At 43.0% G+C, this 22,818-nt stretch overlaps 1 protein-coding gene across 3 annotated transcripts in view; it reads right to left on the reverse strand.

Annotated features, from left to right (window-relative positions):
- The window catches only part of ROR1 (receptor tyrosine kinase like orphan receptor 1), a 457,745-nt gene that overhangs the window by 25,226 nt on the left and 409,701 nt on the right, over positions 1-22,818 (reverse strand). For all 3 annotated transcript variants that reach the window (XM_043876205.1, XM_043876206.1, XM_043876207.1), the window contains 3 exons: positions 13,928-14,055; positions 11,521-11,838; positions 9,555-9,800 (listed from right to left, as the gene is read on the reverse strand). In XM_043876205.1, the coding sequence (XP_043732140.1) occupies positions 9,555-9,800; positions 11,521-11,838; positions 13,928-14,055 (692 nt within the window). The remainder of the gene's footprint in view (positions 1-9,554; positions 9,801-11,520; positions 11,839-13,927; positions 14,056-22,818) is intronic.

Consider the following 22,818-nt stretch of genomic DNA (forward strand, 5'->3'; position numbering starts at 1 on the left):
TACTTCATCACATGGTTATACTCTAATATGCTAATCAGCAAACAACATCAAATTATAGAAGGCTATCCTTGAGAGGACCTGCCTGTTCAACACTGTCATCAACTACTTGATGATGACATGTTTATCAAACTTGAAGTGGCCTGAATCTAAGAAAGATAATTAGTTGACTACAGAAATAAAATTTTAGAGGATCATACACAACAGGTTAGAATAACGACCCTCAAACCACCTGTGGAAATTTTATAATATGATAACTTGGAGTTAGGTTAAAGCCGTGCTTAGAGAAGTCCATGATTCAACAGATCTACTAAATAATTTTTGATATAACCAAGCTAAAAACAAAAAAACAAAAGAAGACTCATAAGTTTTAGTGAAGACTTGAAGGCTCCGTTGGATTCAGCAACAGCATGATGAAATTTCTGAAAAAAATTTCATAGCTGGCACTTATAGCAATGAAACACCCTTCATTGGCAGTACTGAGTCATGGTCAAGAATCACGGTCCTCTTCTGATCTGTTCTGGTTAAAAGATGTCAAAAATTGTTTCAACTCTAAGAGTCATGTTTTTTAAGAAGGATTTTGGAGGAGCAAGAAACATGCAGAGAGGAGGATCGGTAAGGAAAGTTGGGAGGAGCTATATGCTCTTTGGATCAAAGGAGAAAAAAAATGAATGAAGGATTCAATAAAAGTGTTAAAATTTCAATAAGAGATGACACCAGATGTTAAAAACCAGTTCTAGTACACACACTTGATCCTTACTAGCTTTTTATTTTCCCCCAATTTAAAGTAGTGGCTCACATTTAAGAAAAAAAAAAAAATCAGGAGATTTCACATACAAGTTTTGGCTTCTGGCATACAAAGGCAGATTTGAACAGGGGGAGCCAGCACATAACTTTGATTAGAGTGATAACCTTGTCTCTGCAGGTCTCTGGCATGTTTAAGCAGGGGTTGTTTGATTTCTATATTCCTTCAAGATGCTCTGATTTTATAAACGGAGTTGACATACCTTACTTAGACTTCCACTGAACTTTGGACTCTCTTACGAAGCAACTGATTTAAAGCCAGTGATGAATACTTCCCCTAAGTGTTCCTAGCTCACCGGATCTAGTCTTAGTTATTTTCTATCCAGCTCTATGCTGAGGCTGATCTCTATGCACAGGATTAATGGGACTCTGGCTTCCAGTTAGATCCAGCTCTTGGGAGGCACTGGCATGATAAAAAGAACCCCAGGGCAAGAAGAGAGAGGATGGTTGGTGTGTTTATTCCTCTGGCTCCCTTCCTGCTGGGTTGCAGAGGCTTGCCTGCCTGCCTCTACCAAAGGCCACAGCAGACGCTGGACAGCCCTCTCTTCAGCCTTGGCTGTGCTCTATGGGGAGGGGTAATCGATTCTTATTGACTCTCCAGGCCTAGAATGGTATTGCTTCACTCCTGTTAGCCCCAGGTCCTGCATCTTATTGGTTTACCCTAATTCTGCCAACACCTTTAAAAACCATATCTTTATAAAATTCTCCTTAGTCTATTCGCTTGTGCTTTTTGTTTCCTGCCAGAATCTTGACTGATGCAAAGCCAGTAACAACAATCACCAGGGTGTTACAGCAGAGTTCTGTCACTGAAAGTTCAAGATGACAAGGAGCACTTCCTATCGGCATGGGGGTGGGCCCAAAGAGTTAAAGGCCTCCAAAAGCTTCTTGTTAGAGTAGCTGACACACTAGGTAAGTGACTCAATATACACTGGGGACAATAAAATTAATAAAAATCCTTTTAGAGAAAATTATTTTATGTTGAAACATGTTTGTGAAACATGACTCAGTTATAAGTTTTTGGTAACTATTGTTCTTTACTTTGCTGAAAATATACAAAGACTGGAGACCAAAGTACATCTTGAAAATCTCTGGAGCACAAAAATAACTCTTCCGGAAAACTTCAAACTATACAAAGCAGTGCTCTATTCCCTCCTCTGCTCCCCTTCCCCAACATCCAATCCACTGTAATGTTCAATTTTGGTTTGAAGAAATGGCTGAAAGACAAATTGCCTTACAACAGGTCTTCTATGAAATATGGGAGAAGGCTGCTGACAGAGTGAGTTAAAAACTGCAGTGTTCGCAATCTGGAAAACATCTGCCTTGCCCCAAACTGTAAACCACCACGTTGGAGAAAATGGTTTGTGACAAAGCAGAACCCAGGGTGGGTGTTTGTAAGGTTATGGGACAAGTCAGGGCTATTCAGGCATAGAACTGGGCAACGTGCCCTTTGGCAAACCGGTGCAAGCCAAGGACTTAAAAGGAAATACAAAAGCAACAGGCCAGGTATGAAAACTCCATATGGAGCCAAATGGCTCACTACTTTTCTTATCAATGGGTACTCTTTGGTGAAGCTGGTTTAAGAGTAAAAACAAAACCACTGTTTGGAAGCTCTGGTTCTTTGGTGGAGGAAGAAACCTTTATTTAGCAGTGACTCAAACACACTGGCCTGTCTAGTAGAAGAATCAAGATTCATCTAGGTGTAAATAAAGGGCTAAGGTTTGAATATGAAAACATGAATGCAATCAAGGTTCTGCCTCCTCACTACAATTCAAAAAAAGAAACAAATAGGGGATCTTAATTAGTTGGGAAGACAGAAAATATGGACCAAGGGAAACGGCCAAATCAATGCAAAAGGAGCTCCCAGAGAAGTAGACATTTTTCACAGTTTCCCTCTCAGAGCTGCGTAAAACAGCAATGATAAGGGCTACAGTGAAACTGTGAGTTGGGAGGTGTGCCTAGGTACTAGTTGGAAAGAACATAGCAAATGTTTCTCTTTCGACTTCGTTTCCACCCAGTCCACAGTATTTGGCTTGGAAGGTGGCCACAGGGCCTAGAGGTGAAAACATAGCAAATGAAGGTTTGCAGGCAGGATCTCAGGGAAGATGGCCAACTCTGAGGACTGGGAACCCAGGGCTGCCAGGAAGGGAGGAGACTTAGGACTTAACGGGAAAAGGGCAAACGATGTGAGGCCTGGGTGGAGCTGCCAGGGGAACTAGTCCCTATCAGGCTGAGGCTAACAAGAACACCCTGGGGTCTCAGAGTAGATGTCTTATGGCTGGGGGCTCCATTCCTGCATCTGCGCAGCTTCAAGTAAGAAAATCAAAGACGTAGAGAGGGACTTCCCTGGTGACTTGGTGGATAAGAATCCACCTGCCAACGCAGGGGATATGGATTAGATCCCTAGTCAGGGAAGATTTCACATGCCGCAGAGCAACTAAGTCCGGGCGCCACAACTAATGAAGCCCGTATACCTAGAGCCTGTGCTCAGCAACAAGAGAAGCCACCACAATGAGAAGCCCGTGTACCACAACTAGAGAGTAGCCCCCAGCTCGCCGCAATTAGAGAAAAGCCCACACATTAACAAAGATCCAGCATGGACAAAAATAAATAAACAAACAAACAAATATTAAGAAAAAAGATGACCTAGAGAGCTCATAAGGATCAAAGGGGAAAGGAAAACGATAAAGGAATGCTTATTCTTCTGAATAAGATAGAATTTGCTCTTTAAGTAGCTGTAGCATGGTGGACACAGGCTGGACCTTGAATCCTGTGGACCCAAACTTGTCTTTAGTAAAAACAACATTGTCTGAGCATCTCCATCAGTAAAATGGAGGCGATACCTTTAACCTGTGGTTATTATGAGGGTTAACTTGAGTATCAGTTATTGAGCATCAGCTAAGTCATAGGCCAGATGCTATTGTAAAGAACTTCACACAGTGTTCAACCAATAGCAAATATTAGCACACACAGAAAAGCACAGGAACACTGGGAACTATGGTGTTTAAAGTGATTTGTATTTTCCCCCTCTGATTCTTCTACTAGATTGTAAGCTACAGGAGGGCACGGCTTGTTCATAAAATCTAAAGCATAGTAGAAGGTCAATATACATACATTGGTTTCAGTAAGTGAATGAATAAATAATAACTGTTCTAATTGCTGGATACCTGGGAGAGGGAAGAAAAGACAGGGAAGATGAGAGCTCAAATCTGGCTCAAACTTCTTTTGTTCTTTCCCCTTCTCCAGGCACTGCCTGGGCTCACGCACACAGCCCTAGCTAAGCCAGTTCCCAGAATTCACAGCAGACATATTTGGTTGTGTTTAATTTTATGTTCTGTCTTAGAGTGAAAGTTCACAGATAAAACGATCTGGGGCACACTGTTCTCAAATGCCTTTATTCTAGAAACTATAACAAATGCTCACATTCTGCATTTAATTAGGTCTATACTTCTTTCAGCCTTACTTAGTTGAAATGAAAACAAAAGATATCAGTAGGAAAATGAGAAACCCCATGGAGATTTTGAAACCTCTTTAACTTTGACTTAACTGAAGAATGCAGGAACATTCCCATGAGATTCCATCCCCTTGGAGAGGAAGGAGGAAAAGGACTCATTGCAAATATGCTCCAAAAGCTTACACCTCATTATAAGATACAAAGTTATTCTCCATATCTCTATCACCAATCTATCAATCTATCTATCCATCCATCCATCTACCCACCTACCTATTCATATACACAAACACACACAGATATAAATCATAGAATTTACAAGACAGGCTATAGCTTTGAATCCTGGGTCCACTTCTTATTAATCGTGTGGCTTTGGACAAGTTATTTAACCTAAGTTTCATTTTTCTCTTCTTGGGTAAAATAAAACCTAACTCATACAGTTATAGAGCTGCTATACATGAGACAATGCATTAAAAAAAAACCTTTCACATAGTGGCTCTTTGTAAGCAATCAATAAATGGTAACTGCTATTTGATATTGTTATTCTATAGCTTAAATTATATAATTTATACAGTATAGACAATATACTATATTCTATAGTCTAAATTGTGTAATTCTAATTCAGTCTCAGAGTTTCCCAAGCCTGGCACTACTGGCGTTTTGGGCTGGATAATTCTTTGTGTGGGCTGTTCTATGTATTCTGGGGTGTTCAGCAGAATCCCTGGCCTCTTCACGACAGAAGCCAGCAGCATTCCCCCACGCTTCCCTAGTGACTCAATGTCAAAGAATCTGCCTGCCAATGCAGGAAGCACAGGTTTGATCCCTGGGTCAGGAAGATTCCCTGGAGAAGGAAATGGCAACCCACTCCAGTATTCTCGCCTGGGAAATCCCATGGACAGAGGAGCCTGGTGGGCGACATACAGTCCATGGAGTCACAAAGAGTCAGACACAACTTAGTGACTCAACAACAACAACAACAAAGGTTTCCCCAACCCCACTCAGTTGTGATGACCAAAATATCTCCAGATATTGCTAAATGTTCCCTGGAAGGCAAAACTTCCCCTGTTTGAGAACCACTGGTATAGAACAAAGAGTGAGTGGCCCCAGAGACAGGAGACCTGGTTTCTATTAACTCATTTGTGTTCTTGGGTAAGTCCTACCACTTCCCTAGACCTTGGCTGTCTCATATGTTAAAATAGGGCAGGAAATTCCTACTTTATCTTTCATGATTTTTTAAGGATGAAATGAGAAAAAAAGCAAATGCTCTAAAGAAATGTTATAAAAGTAGGATTCTGTACGATTACTTTGTTAGAGGTGGGCTATTGAGGGGCAATTACAAGAAGCCTCATCTTGGAACAACAGCTGATGCCGACCTACTCTCCTCTGTAATTCATACCCTAGGGAGCCGCTAGCCTCTCAGCAGCTGTTTATTGATCACATGTCAAGGATTCCCTGTTCCTTTAATGGATGTATTTGTGGCTTGGCCTGAAGAATTCAAAAGGAACTGTTTTCTTTCAAAATGAAATGAAAATGTCCTTTAAAAAAAATTATTATTGTAAGTGATGAAAACTGGCTTGTCATCTGTAGATTTACCTTTCATCTAAATTTCTCTCTCACGTGACTAGAATTAACCAGTCCTCAGAATTCTGCAGATTGATATTCAGAAAGAAATATCTTAGGGTCTCCAACATCACTGAACTGATTAATACTATAATAATATACTGAGAAGCACTGTGATGGATTTCTTCATCAGCAAGGGAACGAGTTTTGATGTCATATCATGTTATGGGAATCAGTGTACTGAAATCCAGAGGTGGAGCCTATTGTCATCCTTTTATTTATTTCTGAAAGATCTTTAAATGGGAAATAGCAGAGTGTCTGGGAAAAGAGCATGAACTTTGAGTTTGGTCGGAGCTATATGTAAATAGATGAGCTATATGTAAATATATGTAAATAGATAACTCACAGCAAGGTCCAATGCTATGAGTTATCTCATTTAGACATATACCTTGGTGGGATATGTTAATAAGATCTGTCCCACAGTGTGGTGATGAATTTTAGATGGAGATGAAGATGTAAAGCACAAAGCACCATGCAGGCACATGGTAGATAACATAGGTGGTCTTTCTCTGTCTAAGGTCTGAAAGACTGTTCAAGGGTTTCTTTCATCCCTTAGAGAGTGTTTTCGGTCTGATTGCCTAAAGAATGCTGCTGAAATGAAAATCAATACTTTCTAGGTAGGTATCAAGTCTTGACTTAAACTAATTGTGATAAAGCTTGAATCCAATTATCAACAAATCTTCCAGCTCATGAGTAAATTGTCTCCCTACTTTTTAAAAAAAATTGTATTCCAGTATAGTTGATTTATAGTGTTGTGTTGATTTCTGCTGAGAGAAAGGGACTCAGTTAATACATGTGTATCTTCTTTTCATTGGATACTGAACATAGTAACCTGTGCTATACAGTAGGACTTTGCTGTTTATCCAGCCAATATATACTAGTTTGCATCCACTAATCCCAAACTCCCAATCCTTCTCTCCTACCTCCCTCTCCCCCTTGTCTACCACAAATCTGTTCCCTATGTCTGTGTATTTCCCTACTTCAGATGAGGACTGCAGTTGGAAATTATGGGTCAGAAGTCACCCATAGGACAATGGTGTTCACCCGGAGTCAAGTGAACAATGCATTTTTTTTCCTTAAAATAATTCATTTGGTTTCCTTAAGGACACAGATCACTCTCCTAAGACAGCACAGTGGAGTAGCAGGAAGATGAGTCAGACAGACTAGCGGGTAACTCTGCTGTTGTCTGAGCCTCAGTTTCTTCACGAGCAGTATGTGCTATGCTCACTGTCGTGTCTGACTCTTTGCAACCCCATAGACTGTAGCCTGCCAGGCTTCTCTGTCCATGGGGATTCTCCAGGCAAGAATACTGGAGTGGGTTGCCATGCCCTTATCCAGGGGATCTTCCCAACCCAGGGATCGAACCCAGGTCTCCCCCATTGCAGGCGGATTCTTTACTATCTGAGCCAGAAGGGAAGGGTTAATAATACCCGTCTCTGTCTCAGGGAGAGGGTGAGTATAAATAAAGCCTTGGAAACCCCAGGAATGATGCCTGGCACATGGGAAGTGCTCAGTAATTGTTACCATTATCCCTGGCTCTCTGGCAGATCTTCACACCTACCTGATGTAGGAGAAGGGATGGGGCAATTAAGTAAGTGATTATAACTCTCCTTTTCATGTTGAATATAGCATGTGGGAAAACCATAAATTTTAAGTGCTCATCATTTAAAAATTACAGAATAATTTTCTTTGAAGTTTCCAATGGTGGCTCTGGAAGAATTAATGTCATAACTGGTTCTTTATGCTACATATGAAGGCATTTTAAAGCCTAGTGACATGAAAAAGGTCTGGTTACCTCTTTTTCAAACTGAGCATGGTGAACCATCCCTAAAACCATTTTGCAGGGGAAGACAATATTGCACAACAGGTAACATGTAAGAATGAAACTATAGTATAACGGTTTCCCCAATTTTCATCACTGAGAATTCTTTCACTATTTTTGCTACTTTCCCCTAATGATCTCTGTGGTGTATTTCAGCTTCCTGTTCTTGGTTTCGCGGCATTTGTGCTAACTTCTACTGTGTCACACATACCACATTGCGATTGTTACATGAATCACATTTTTTCTTTTTTCAACCTCCCTACTCCACAACAATATTTGCTGAGAATAAGCATTTCTCTGTATGTGCAGTGAGTACGTGCGTGCGCAGTCTGTTCAGTCATGCCTGACTCTGTGAGACCCCGTGGACTGTAGCCTGCCAGGCTCCTCTGACCGTGGAATTCTCCAGGCAGGAATACTGGAGTAGGTTGCCACGCCCTCCTCCAGGGGATCTTCCCGACCCAGGGATGGAAAGTGTATCTCCTGTGCCTCCTGCATTGGCAAGTGGGTTCTTTACGACCAGAGCCATCTGGGAAGCCTGCTATACGTGTATGCCTACGTGCTCACTTGCTCCAGTCACGTCTGACTGTGACCCTCTGGACTGTAGCCCACCAGGCTCCTCTGTCCATGGGACTCTTCAGGCAAGCATACTGGAGTGGGTTGACACGCCCTCCTCCAGGGGATCTTCTCTACTCAGGGATCAAACCCGGGTCTCCTTCATGGCAGGCAGATTCATTACTTCTGAGCCAGTGCGGAAGCCCCCTATATGTGTATATTACATACTAATTACAATTAATTCCTCTTTATATATATACTGACTACATAAAAATTACACAAGAAAATATTTATTAAACATTTACTATTTTTCAGACATCATAGAGTTTTTCAGTTAACAACTTACTTATTCTCTTAAGAAACCCTGAACATAAATCATTATTATTTCCATTTTACTGGAGTGGCTTTCCTATGACATCCTGATGCTCCCCCTATGCCTGGAAAACTCGGTGATGTTATTTATGAGAACTATAATCAGAAGACGAATCATTAAAAAATCATTTGAAACTCCTGGTATCACCAACATTTTCATTCTCTTTCTCTTACCCTTCAAACATTTTCTAGAAAAAGGAACAAACTGATCCAGAAATTTCATTTTCTTCCTATACTTCTGCAGTATAAAAGAATGAGGCAAAGGACACAGTTTATCCATAGGTTGCCCTGGATCCCTGAGTACAGGCTATAGATTCATCCTCCCTTGTGGGTTTTCCCAAGGACACAGAGAAAGCGATCTCTTTCTGCTTCTAATACACCTGTTGTGCTAAAAAAAAGTACACTTGGACATGGATCATCGTGGGTAACATCTCACTTCATGAATGATTGTGATAAACTGCTTCTCCTGTACTTCCAGAGAGATGGTGCCTGTTTTACCCACTAACACGACGGCAGCAGGAATAGAAGTAGTTTCCTCCTTGAGAGAGTGCTTTAGTGCCCAAAAAGGTATTTTCTGCTCAGACAGCAAAGTTTATCTACCCTATAAACAGAGTTAGAGATCAAACATTATCAACCTCCTTTGCTCCCTTATATGATTCTCTTAAGGGAAAGGGCATAGAGCTTTTAAAGCGGGGTCCCCAACCTCTGGGCTCCAATGCCTGATGCTCTGAGGAGAAGCTGATGTAACAAGAATAGAAATAAAGTGCACAATAAATGTAATGCCCTTGAATCATCCCCAAACCATCCCCCCCCCCCCCCCCCCCCGTTGCCTGGACTGTGGAAGAACTGTCTTCCGAAAAGCAGGTCCCTGGTGCCAAAAAGGTTGGGGACCACTGTTTCAAAGTGACTGAAGCCATGAAAGGCAGGGATAGTATTTACCACATGCTGGGATGTCGCACAGGTCAAACTTATAGTTTTCATCCAAGGTGAAGCACCAGGGAGCTTCCTTCTGATTTCCCGGGTTGCGGCAGTAGGAGTGTCCTCCGTTCAGCTCTGGGAAGCGGAGGGCGGTGAAGGTGTGCGTGTGGGGATACTGGGAATTCCAGGGCTGGCACTGGCGCCCCGATTTGGTCACACTGACGGTGCCCCGGTAGTCCACGCCTGTGCTGTTATAGCACTTGTGATCTGAAATACACAAAAGAAGAGCCCAAACTGTGAGAAAGAGAAATGATGCTGGAGCTCCTGGCCAGCAGTTTCCAAGGGGAAGACGTGAGGTTACCCTCATGGCCAAGGCTTCCCCGCCAGTCGGGGCCACGTGGCCGTCTCCCGCATGCTGGGCTGGGACACCCAGCAGACCTTGCCGTGACACTGCTGGGAGGATTTACAGCTTATGCTTCAGGAAGGAAACCAGTCTCCACAATTATTTTTGATGTGGAACACAGAAAAAAATCAGAACTGGGGCACGATCCAGGGGCGCAGGAGCAATTGCCTAGTGAATGGTGCGGGGACTGTTCCTCCCATTTCTGCTTGGTGACCTTAGACATGAGATAGATGGATAGGTCCTGGGATAAAGAATGTAGTCCTCAGAAGATGTTCCTTAGCAGCAGTGCAACAGGGGTTTCCGACAGGAGTTTGGCCATTGCTGTGCTGATACACTGGACATCTTCAAGGAGCAGGTCCTATTAAATCCTCCTTCCAGGAGCTGATGCTTGAAACCATGGCAAAAATCTCTTAAGCTGAAACAAACTGAAATCTGGAGGGTTAATGATGAGAGTAATAATAGTAATAATGATGGTATTGCTATTATATGTTAAGCATAGTTCTAAGCATTTTAGATGCACTAACTTATTTAACTAATAAAAGAGTTAACTACCAAAAGGAAACTAAAACATTACCAGTAAAGCGTAATATATATGGATGGGAAATGCACAGAAAACAGTGTTTTGTTTGTTGGCAGTGACAGGATGGAGGCAAACTCCCATATAGATAGATAGATAGAGGTATAATACAATATAATGCAATTTACCATTAATGTATTTAGAATATTCAAAATACTGTGCAAGCTTAACTACACTCTCATCCTAGAACACGTACATCATCCCCAAAGGAAACCCTGTGTTCATTAAGCACTCACTCCGCACTCTCCCCTCAGTCCCTACACCTGGCAGTCTGCTTTCTATCTCCATGGAATTGTCCACTCTGGATATTGTATATAAATGAACTCATACAATGGTGTCTGACTTCTTTCTATAACAGTCTTTTTTAAGGCTCAGCCATATTATAGCATGTAACAGGATTTCACTTCTTTTTATGGATAAACAATATTTCATTGGTGAAGATCCCTTGGAGGAGGGCATGGCAAACCACTCCAGTATTCTTGCCTGGAGAATCCCAGGGACAGAGGAGCCTGGCGGGCTACAGTCCATGGGGTCCCACAGAGTCAGACACGATTCAAGTGCCCTAGCATGCAGCATGCAGTATTTTGTTATGTGGGTATGCTACGATGCATTCATCTACTTACCCACTGACGGACATTTGGGTTGTTCCTACCTTTTAGCTATGGTGAGTAGAGCTGTTATGAACCTTCCTGGACAAGTTTTTGTTTGGACACCCGTTTTCAATTCTTTTGGGCATATGTCAAGGAGTGGCATTACTGGGACATACTATACTTCTATTTTTAAGTCATTAAGGAACCAGCAGCCATATTTTTAAAGTATCATCTTCATGGAACTTTTTGAAGAAAGACACTGCATCTCACCCACTGGAAGCTCAGCCCCCACATGGTATCTAGACCACTGGGAAGTAATCTGACTACCAACACAAATTATTACTGAGGATCAAGGTCCAGTTTTCCTGAGGCTGCTGGCCCCTGAGGCAGCACAGAAGGTCAGGGGCTACCACCTACTTTTATTGATGGGATCCGCCATGGGAATTCCAATCCGGATACAGTTTGCAGCTTCGGGACTCTCGGGCTGGGGGAGATCTTCACAGTTTGGCAGTTTCAGCCTCATCAGTATCATGGGATTTGATCTCGCAAAAATGTACTCTGTTTGACACAGGACATTTTCCAGGATTTCACATTCATCGCGACACAAGTCCCGGGGCTTTGGGACCGACGAGGTTTCATCACAGTAAGGGAAGGCGTAGTGGCACAGGGACGGGATGGCGAACTGAGAACACTTATCGGATAGGTGACTGGAGGTGCCGATCATGGTGAAGGCAGCTGGAAGACAAACACAATTATCAACTCCCAGGGGCAGGGCTTATCTCCCCTGGCTATCCAGTCAACAGATATCAGCTGTAAACACACATTGGAAGGAATCTGCTGTACTCAAACAGACAAGGCCAAGAGAAGGAGATTCATTTCAGATGTCTAAGCAGCTTACTTTCACTGGCTTGAAAAAAATAATTTTGACTACAAAGTTTAAAAAAACAGGATTAAGTTACATATGTACCGTTTCCTAATAAAAAGAATTAATTAGGTTTAAAGTACAATATATTTTTCATTTTTACTACAAAGCAACAGAACTTTGTGTTTCATCCGGTACTTTTTATTAGTTTTGTGAGGCTTCTAAAACATTTGACAGCTGCAGGGCAGAATTTGCTTTATACAGTGGCTGAGCCCAATCACAGGATTTATTTAGTTCTGTGTCTTGCCTCTCAGTTGTTGGATGACCTTGGGTAACTGGTTTAATTTCCTTATAATTTGAAGATTTTTGATCCCATCTTCTGAAAATGAGGCAACTCATTTGAAAGTTCTCAAAGAGCACAACTCAGTTGTCCAATGTATATTGTAGAATATTAGTGGTTGCTTTGCCTAATCTCTTATCCCCATGCCAGCATTTGCACACTTCTACTGACAAGGAGCTTATACTTACAAGGCAGTCTGTGAAGTTGTTGGTACACTGTTTCCCAAAGCATATTCCTCAGAACATTAATTATGTAGAACGTTAAAAGTGTCTGAGAAACTGGGGTTCTATAGCTAAACAAGTCTGGGAAATGCTGGGTTAATCAAAGTTAAATGGATTTTTTTTAAAAAAAGAAAAAACTGTAACACTTTCCAGTAAGCTGATGTCCATTGAAAATATCCAAGAGAGGATTATTATAAATGGGTGACCAAATATTTATATATTTATATCAGAACTTCCATTTATTTTTGTGAATACTTAGTAAAAAGTATGTTCAAGTGATTTTTTATTAAGTTGAAATGTATCTTTTATAGCTTCTCCCTACCAGTCTTGCTTCTCTGGAATTTCACAGACTTTCCTCTTGAAAGCCTGAGAGATTTAGCAACTGGCAAATACATCTTCCTATAGTTGCTTCTTCAGGTTAAATAATTCCCCTGGCCCCCTCTTGGTTCCCTCAAATTCCTCTTGGGACATAGTTTCTGGGCCGTTGGCTATTCTATGTGTCTTGGGTTCATTCTTGCCTCTCTTAAATCATAGGGTTGCCAGCTAAACTACAGGGCATCTGAATTTCAGCTCAACATTTGGGACATATACTAAAATATATCAGATGCAATGGAGTGTCTTATATTTTCAGTGCTGACATTGGAAACCTTATTCGAATTTCAAAAAAGCCACTTTAATGTATTTAATGTACAGGGCACCAAGGCATATTAACTACACTAGTGGGAGAGACACAGGCTGCTGTAACCATCCAAACAAGGTATACAAAATCCTGCAGGGTGGCCAACACTACCTACCTCATATGTGCTAGGTAGTGCTTCAGTATTAGATTTCCATTAAAAAGATCCTTTCAATTCAGAAAAGTGAAGGGTAAATAGAGAAAGCTAGAGCAGGAAGAGATGCATGATCATCTTGCCTCCTCACTCACTTCACAGATGAAGAAAGAGATTTCCATGGAGAGTAAGACTTTTTCCGAAGTCACAATAATGGCGAATTGGGATTAGTATCCAGAATTCTAACCCTAAATTCATCCGCTTTCAGTCGACACAATGTTATTTCCAAACAGTAAGCTCTGTGAGGGCAGAGACACACCTGGCTTATTCTCCACACCATCACATCGCCCGTGCCCAGCCCATGTCCTGGGATGCCAAAAGCACTCAATAATATTTATTGAGTGTTTGAATGAAAGTGAGACTTCTCAAAGCCTCCTTTTCCTCTAAGGGCAACCTTTAATAAATTATTCTAATGTAAATTTCAGAGCAGAGATTATATCTCTGGCTTCTTTATGGCCCCGCTTCTAACCCCTATGCCTTGACTAATCCTTTGTCAAGAGAAGGGCTCAATAAAACTTCTGGGAAGAAAAACTGTTATGCAAAGTATAAATATAATTTCATTGCTACCAACCTGTGATCTGATTTTCTATTTCCCCTTGCATGTGCAAAGACTCCATGTAGACAGTGCGGTTGCCAATAAATCTTGCACAGGCAATCCCTCTGTATGGCTGACAGAATCCATCTTCTTCGTACTCATCTCTGAAAACAGAGCATAGACATAAGCTGGTGCAGAACACACACGCAGTTGGCGCTGACTGCGCGATGCCCCAGACAGTCACTAGGGGGCGCAGCCGGGCACAGTATCCTAAAGACTAGGTTAAGGAATCTGGCTTCCTCCTCAGTTCCATCCATCGCTTAAAACATCTGTTGGTCACATTGGTCAAGTTTCCGTCACCTCTAGAAATATCATCCTGAAGCACAAAATGTGGGAGAAAACACTTTTATTTTCGCAGCTGGTGGTGGGCTGGAGGATGATGTAGTTCTAAGAGTAAAGAGGAAATGAGTTGGAAATCTGGGCACATGTTGTTCGGTTTCTTGTTTTTTAAGCACAGATTATTTCTGTTTCATTTGCTACAAAGGTGTGGGCGCATTACCCCAAGACCTACTCAGACTGATATGTCAATTAGGAAGCTCCAAGGGGTGAGAAGCTGGGTGCCGCGGGAAGGAAAGCTGAGGGCAGTCCAGGTACATGGCTCCTGCTTGAGACACATCACCCCCACCCTGCAGAGAGGGTCCATGGCAAACTGTGGACTGGGCAATCTCAGATCAGTCACTAAGTCCCAGGAAATCCAGAGAAAATGTCAATGGATACTTGCTTTCATAAGTTCCTAAAACAAAACAAAATCTTAAAAAAAAAAAGTTTGTTGCCTCAAGTTATCATAATAAAAGGGAGGGCACAGATTTTATTCTGAAGATAAAATGAAAGTCACTCAGTCATGTCTGACTCTTTGTGACCCCATGGACTTAGTCCATGGAACTCTCCAGGCCAGAATACTGGAGTGGGTAGCCTTTCCCTTCTCCAGGGGATCCTCCCAAACCAGGGATTGAACCCAGGTCTCCCCCACTGCAGGCAGATTCTTTACCAGTTGAGCCACAAGGGAAGCCCAAGAATACTGGAGTGGGTAGCCTATCCCTTCTCCAGCAGATCTTCCTGACCCAGGAATCGAACTGGGGTCTTCTGCATCGCAGGCGGATTCTTTACCAACTGAGCTATGAGGGAAGCCCCATTCTGAAGATAAGGGGATACCAGAAAGTGATGTGATTAGTGACCGTGGAGATCCAAGGCTGGAGATTAGGACCCAAGAACCAAAATCTCCCGCTTGGGCCTATGATAAGCACAAGACACCAGAGTACAAGATATCAATCTGCTTCTGAAAGGCAAACTACAGCCAAGCTGAAGGCTACCTGCCAGGCTTATGGTCTGACTTCTACCCTGGATGCGCCTCCTCTGTTAACCTGGCTGGAATCAACATCTTGCCTGAAAGAAGTATCATTTTTTTTTTTTTTTCCTCTTTGGTTTCTTCTAAATTAAAGTACTTTAGAGCAAAAGTCAGGAGAACAAATTCTCCTGCTGGATTTAACATTTGCATATCCTTAGGTGTGACTCCCTGGTGTCTATGACAGTCAAGAATCTGCCTGCAGTACAGGAGACCTGGGTTCTATCCCTCGGTCGGGAAGATCCTCTGGAGGAGGAAATGGCAACCCACTCAGTATTCTTGCCTGGGAAATACCATGCACAGAGGAGCCTGGCTAGCTACAGTCTATGGGGTCGCAAAGAGAGGGACACCACTGAGCAACTAACACTTTCACTTTCTTATCCTTAGGCAACCTCTCAAATCCTCTGAGCTATGGTTTTCTTGTCTATAAGATGAAGATAATAATTGACCTCCCAACCCTATAGGTCAAAGTCATGTTGCTGTTTGTTGTTTAGTTGCTAAGCCATGTCCCTTTGCATCTCCATAGACTAGCCGGCCAGACTCCTCTGTGCATGGTATTTCCTAAGAAAGAATACTGGAGTGGTTTGCCATTTCCTTCTCCAGGGGATCTTTCTGACTCAGAGATAGAACCTGTATCTCCTGCATTGGCAGGTGGATTCTTTACTGCTGAACCAAAGTCATGAGGATCCTATCAAACTGTGTAAAAGCTTTAAAAAATGCTACACAGAGGTAACATATAATTATTATTAAAGCCCTTACAGTTACCAAGAGGGCTCCCCTAGTGACTTAGAATCTGCCTAGAATGCAGGAGACACAGGTTTGATCCCTAGGTTGGGAAGATCCCTTGGAGAAGGGAATGGCTACCCACTCCAGTATTCTTGCCTGGAGAATTCCATGGACAGAGGAGTCTGGCGGGCTACAGTTGTCCATGGGGTTGCTAGGAGTCAGACATGACTGAATAACTAACACTAGCAGGTACCGAAGAAGATATTTCAAAGATAATTATTTGCTAAGCTTTTGCTTTGTCAAATCAACTGTGTTCATAGCTCTGGCCCTGGACATCCACACCTGAGGGTTCAGGGAGGGAGTCTAGAAAGCCCAGTAGAATAGGAAACCATGTGAAAAAAATCTGATAGAGCTGGTCCTTAATAGACACTCGTTTTCAGCTGCTTTCTACTCCCTATTCACTAAAACAGTCAAGTTAAAGGTAGAGATGGGAGCAGTATCTCCAGTTCTGTCCCCCAAATAGTTTGCAGTGCAAAGCTCTTAAAAACGTAACCTTAAAGTACACATACAAATGAATATATCATACACCTGACATAAAGACATTGAAATTTTAATGTTGCAAAATCCTGCAAGCACTCCACATGTTTACTTTCATAAATCCTAGAGTAATGTTGAAGCCTTTTTGGCTTAAATTTTACTTGGGTTGTAAAATTAACCCCACTTTTATTGGGTAACTAATACCATAAACCTATGGGGAGAAAGAAGTTTCTTGATGACCCAGCCTTGGATCTTGAAAACTGAAGTACTGAGGCCAGAAAGTACCCCCACACCATCACCCCCCTCCTATTATGGATGATGCGATTCTATCCCTAGGCATTAGCAGAGTCCTGGATTTTTAAGGTGTCATTGTGAGAACACTTCTTCCTCCCCCACATTCAACTCTCAAGGCCTCAATTTATATCTCTTGGGAGGACAAAACCCTGGAATTACCCCCAGATATAAATCCCTGACCTACTGGGAGTTCCCATATTTTATGTGTGAGGCTTAGGCTAAACTTCTTACCACCTTCCCAATTTGAGATTCTGAAAAGACCTTTTGAATACTGTTTTCCAGAATAAAATGGAATGCAATTCTTTGGCTGCCTATTTCTTATCGAGCGCTTTAGATCTGCAGGTGTATTACATTTTTTATTGTGCCCAGAATTCTTGATACTCTGACCAGTCCAGTCTCTTAGGGACAGATACAAAAAACAAAGCAAACAAACAAACAAACAAACCAAAATAGTATGCAATGTCATCTGCTAGGGAATAGTTCTCAGTCCTGGCTGTTTATACCATCTCCTTAAGAAGCTTTCGAAAATTCCAATGTCCAAACCCCACCTTGGACCTATTAAATCATAGTCTCTGGGGATGCAGCTTAGGTATTCATGCGTTTTAAAAAGCTCTCAGGTGATTTGACTGTGGTCGAGAACCACAGCACTAGAAAAACAAACATGTATTAAGTGTCTGCCACTCTCTGTGCTGAGTACTATGCTAAGTGATTTCTTCAAAGTAGCCCCTTGTGGCATTATTATCCTTATTTATCTGAGTGAGAGACTCAAGTTCAGAGAAGTTAAGTAACTGGCTCAGACTCACAAGGCCAGTAAGTGGAGGAGCTAGGATTTAATCACAAAATTCAAGCTCAAGCTTGACTACCAGGCTATAATAGTGTTCTGCTTTTCAATCCTACTTTAAAGTAAATCAGCCTAATAATAAAGAAGAGGATTTATAATGAGCCTTTACCCTGTTCCAGGCACTGTTAAATTTCATTTACATAAAAAATCAATATTAAGTCATTTAATGCTGACAACAGTTTTATACAGAAAGTGAAGATTTTCCCATTTTACAAATGAGAAAACTGTAGAGTCAGAAAGAGCAAAAGAACTTGTCCACTGTGACACAGTAAGCAGAAGAACTAGATTTGCCCCCAAACCTGTGCTTGTAACCTTGGTATGCAACTTCCTTCCAAATAGTTGCATATAGGAGTTTTTCCACTGCTTATAGGGACTCTCTACTGTGAAGATGTTTTGGTGTCTGCTGGATAGAGGAGCCTGGTGGGCTACAGTCCAAAGGGTCACAAAGAGTCAGACACAACTGAGCGACTGCACACACACATATGCACAGGTGGCGTAAAGGTTTTCTTTTAAACGTCAAGTCACAATCTCCTTTCATCCTTCCCATTTTTCCTGCCAGCCGTGGCTGGAGGGGAAAAAACGCTCCTCCAACATTAATCAGCTTTGTGCCTTTCTCCAGCTCACACTTCTTTCATCGCTGAAGTCCTCCATGGTTAGCAAATTAAAAACATGAAGAAGCAAGGCCGTGAGAGCGCAAGGGCACTTGCAGTGAGCATGCCCAAGGCTGCGTTCTAGGGAAAAGAAACACTAGGAGCGGGCAGATGGAATTCTGGCCATCCATCGCAGTCCCTGGCATCAACATGCGCCAGCTACCTCGCTGTGATGTCAAGATGCTGGAGTGCTTTGTGATGGGCACTCTTGATTCTTCTAAAGGTAATTTAGTTACTGGGTTGCAGGCCTCTACAACCTTCCAAGTTCGCTGCCAGGTGATAGGGAAAAGCAAACACAGTTTGCCCCCCACCTTCAGGGTCCCCCCCTTCCCCAGAGCAAGGAGCTGATGAGGGTGGTCACACAGGGTTGAGGGTGATGGCAACCACGTGGCAGCAGCAGGAGCATCCGCCCAAGTGGATGCTCCAAGTGGAGCATCCTCCACTTACTGGCACCGCAGACCAAGAGTGGGGAACATGCTGCCCATGGAGTTTGACAGCGACCGTGGGAGTCAATGGTTACACACTGCTGGGTGAATTTCTTGGGTCTGGAATAAGGCTCTCAAGAGCTCTCCCAAAATGCAAACAGTGCAGTGTATAGTTTGGGGCCAGGGAAGCCCAAGGTATAGTTTTTTGAGAATGGGGAGCAAGAAAGGAAAAGAAAGGATGGGTGGGTGGGGGGGTGACGTATGGGGACTGAAAGGATGCAGAATACCCCAAATGGATGCCAAAATGGAGCTGTGCCAAGTCTGGACCATGAGAGTCCCGCTGGGAGCTTAGTCCTTCAGCCGTGTCTGACTCTTAGCGACCCCATGGACTGCAGCCCACCAGGCTCCTCTGTCCACTGGGATTCTCCAGGCAAGAATATTGGAGTGGGTTGCCATGCCCTCCTCCAGGGGATCTTCCCAATTCAGGGTTCGAACCCAGGTCTCCCACATGGCAGGCAGATTCTTTATTCACTAAGCCACCAGAGAGGCCAGCTAGTGCTCTCTTTAGTACTTCCGGGGGGGGACGGGGTTTCTGAAAGGTGCCTCAGTTTAAGGGAGAAAAGAGAGCAAACGCAACTGTTGTCTTATACACATGATTTCAAAAGAAACCCTTAATATGTATACAGAAACTGTGGGAATCTGAATGAACTCTGTACATTACTTAGTAGTGAGCTTGCCTGTGCATGTTCAGTCATGTCTGACTCTTTTGAGACCCCTTGGGCTGTAGCCTGCTAGGCTCCTCTGTCTGTAGAATTTCCCAGGCAAGAATACTGGAGTGAGTTGCCATTTCCTTCTCCAGGGGATCTTCCCGACCCAGGGATCGAGACGGCAACTTCTGCACTTTCTGCCTCTGCTAGGCGATTCTTTACCACTGTGCCTCCTGGGAAGGTAAGTAGTAGCACACCAGTGGTAATTTCTTACTTCTGATAATAGTACTATGTTGATGCAAGACATTAACATTAGGGGATAAGGGAATATGGACATTCTGCACTACTTTTGCAACTTTTCTTAAACATAAATATTTCAAAAGAAAACATAAAAGAAAAAAGACAGACTTAGAGTTATACACATATCCCCTTCCTGTTGAGCCTCCCTCCCCCCCGCAGAAGGAGGGGATATAGGTATAATTGTGACTGATTTGAGTTGTTTTACAGCGGGGATCAGCACAGTATTGTAAAGTAATTATCCTCCAATTAAAACATATAAAAAAGAAAGAAAGTCTTACAAGAAGGTGTGGGGATGGGAACCTTATTGTATATAAATGAACAGGAGATGCTATGGTTTGAGGGTATCAGGAAGGCCTTCAGATGACCTCAGTTATTCCTTAAAACAACTTTATAAGAATCCCTCTGGACCTATCCTTGGGTGGCTGAATTCTCATCATGAACAGTTCACTTATTTGTGATTGGCCTACTTCTAAATTCAAGTACTTCCAGGAGAAATGACCTACTTAGGAAGGGCTCAGTACTGATTGATTTTTATGAGCTGCTATGAGCACTTTCATCTCTGTAGAAAGTGGTATACAAGGAGGGCAGGGCAACTGATGAGAGGTCCCTGTGTGAAGAAGAAGGCAATCTTCCTGACCTTGCACTTTGGTCCAGGGCTGGCTGAGGGCCGGTGAGATGACAGAGAAGGCAGACCGGGAGGGCGGGGGTGGGAGTCTGGTTCATCAGTTACTAGTTACAAAGGGATCTTTTCAAAACACAGACTTGGAGCAGGTCATTTCCTGCCTAAAATTCATCCTCGTTTCCGACTCACCACAGTTTCTTGCTGCAGTACACAAAGCCCTTCCCTAGTTCCTGCCCATTTGTCCAGCCTCATTCCCAGCCTGATCAGCCTGTGAACCTGATGATATCAGCCATGCTGCTGTTGACCTTGCTCGTCTCAAAACAGGGAATGCACTCTGCCGTCCCCCCCCCCACCCCCCGCCCCAACCCCGGGCTCGGTCTATTCTCTTCCTGAGGCCTGGAGCGCCGTCTGTTGCTCTCTCACCTTGTGATTGCCTTTATCACCAGGTGCTCCCTTGCCCGCCTTCCCAGGAAAGTCAGTCCCTGCCTACCCCACACTCCCACCCACCCAGCACCGTTACCAGACCACTCCCACAGACTTGTGAATTCATATTGTTTGTCTGCTAAGTGATCCCCTTAGCACCACTCTAAGGCAGGGACCATATCTGGCTTGGCTTTGCAATTCCAGGGCCCTGGACAGTGCACAATACCCAACTCAGCCAACAAGTGCTGAATGAGGGAGAGGGTGCTGCTGAGAGCTCTCCCCACCCCGACCCACTGTGCACAGACTGGCCAGCAGAACGTAATAGACCTGATAGATGTGGAGAGGACTTAGCCTAGCGCATAGATACGGACCTTCTCCATATCAGAACGATGCTTCAAACTGGAAACCACTTTCTTCTGCACCAGATTTTACACTGGGACATGGCAGGCCTTAGTCAGTTGAATGGATTCTTACTGATGAGTGAGGCCCTAAAATGTTCCCCTATGAGGTACTAAGACTAGTTAAAATGCATGTCTCTCCTTAGGGGGAAGAGAATAGACTTAAAGGCACTTTGCTAACTATAAAATCTCATTCAAAAGAATTGCAAACAAATACTTATACACAAATGTTCATAGCAGCACTATTCACAATAGTCTCAAAGTAGAAACAACCTCAAATGCTCATCAATAGATGAACGGATGGACAAAAGTGGTAGATACACACGGTGGAAAATTATTCAGCCATGAAAAAGGCACGAAATACCAAAACATTCTACACTGTGGAAGGATCTTCAAACCATTATGATAAATGAAATTAACCAGATGAGAAAGACCACAGAGTACATGATTCTATTTACATGAAATTTCCAGAATGAGTAAATCCATAAAGATAAAAAGCAGATTGACAGTTATCAGGAACAGGAGGAACGGAGGAATAGGGAATAACCACTCACTGGATGTAGAGTTTTACTTTGTTGTGATAAAAATGTTCTGGAATGAGAGATGGTGGTTGCATAGCATTGTATATATATTAGCTGCTGTGGAATTGCTCACTTTTAAATGGTTAATTTTATGTGAATTTTATCTCAATTTTTTAATGAAAAAAATCTCACTTATACCCAAAGGACAAGGTAGAGGGAACAACAGTCGGAATTTTAAGCCTCAGATTTGGGGAGAGATTTTTGGGATTGTTTCTAAGCAAACTCACTGGCCAAAAGTGCTGGCAATTTACACAGTCCCAGCAGGTTTCTTTGTTCTGATTCTCTTGGTTCTTCAACTGGAATGCCAGAGACAGTGCTCTGCAAGCCTACAGCTTGGCAGGCTCAGAGGGGACTGACTGCCTTGAGTGAAATCATCCAACACTTCTGAATTTACCCCACTTGGCACCTCTTACGAGTCCTATTTTGAGCCATGGAGATGAAATCCCATCAAGATGCCTGTCCCCAAAGCCCTGAATCTTGGTCTGAAGGAAATCCATCGCACAGTTCAAAGAGATGTAGTATTCCTAATTATGTTCCACTTAGCAAAGTGTGGGTTATTTTCTCTCATGTGGGAAGTAATTTCACTTTGCAATGCAAATAGAACTAGTAAGCTGTATTTGTTTTCCCAAAGACCATCACGTTTCCCTGGTGGCTCAGATGGTAAAGAATCCACCTGAAATGTGGGAGACCTGGGCTTGATTCCAGGGTTGGGAAGATCCCCTGGAGAAGGGAAAGGTTACCCACTCCAGTATTCTTGTCTGGACAATTCCATGGGCAGAGGAGCCTGGAAGGCTACAGTCCATGGGGCTGTGTGGCTCAGACTGTAAAGAATCCACCTGCACTGTGGGAGATCTGGCTTTGACCCCTGGGTTAGGAAGATCCCCTGGAGGAGGGCATGGCGATCCACTCTGTTATTCCTGTCTGGAGAATCCCCATGGACAGAGGAGCCTGGTGGGGTGTAGTCCATAGGGTTGCAAAGTCGGACACAACTGAGTGACTATGCACAGCACAGCACAAAGAC

The sequence above is a fragment of the Cervus elaphus genome, chromosome 20, assembly GCF_910594005.1.
Source record: "Cervus elaphus chromosome 20, mCerEla1.1, whole genome shotgun sequence".
NCBI lineage: Eukaryota > Metazoa > Chordata > Mammalia > Artiodactyla > Cervidae > Cervus > Cervus elaphus.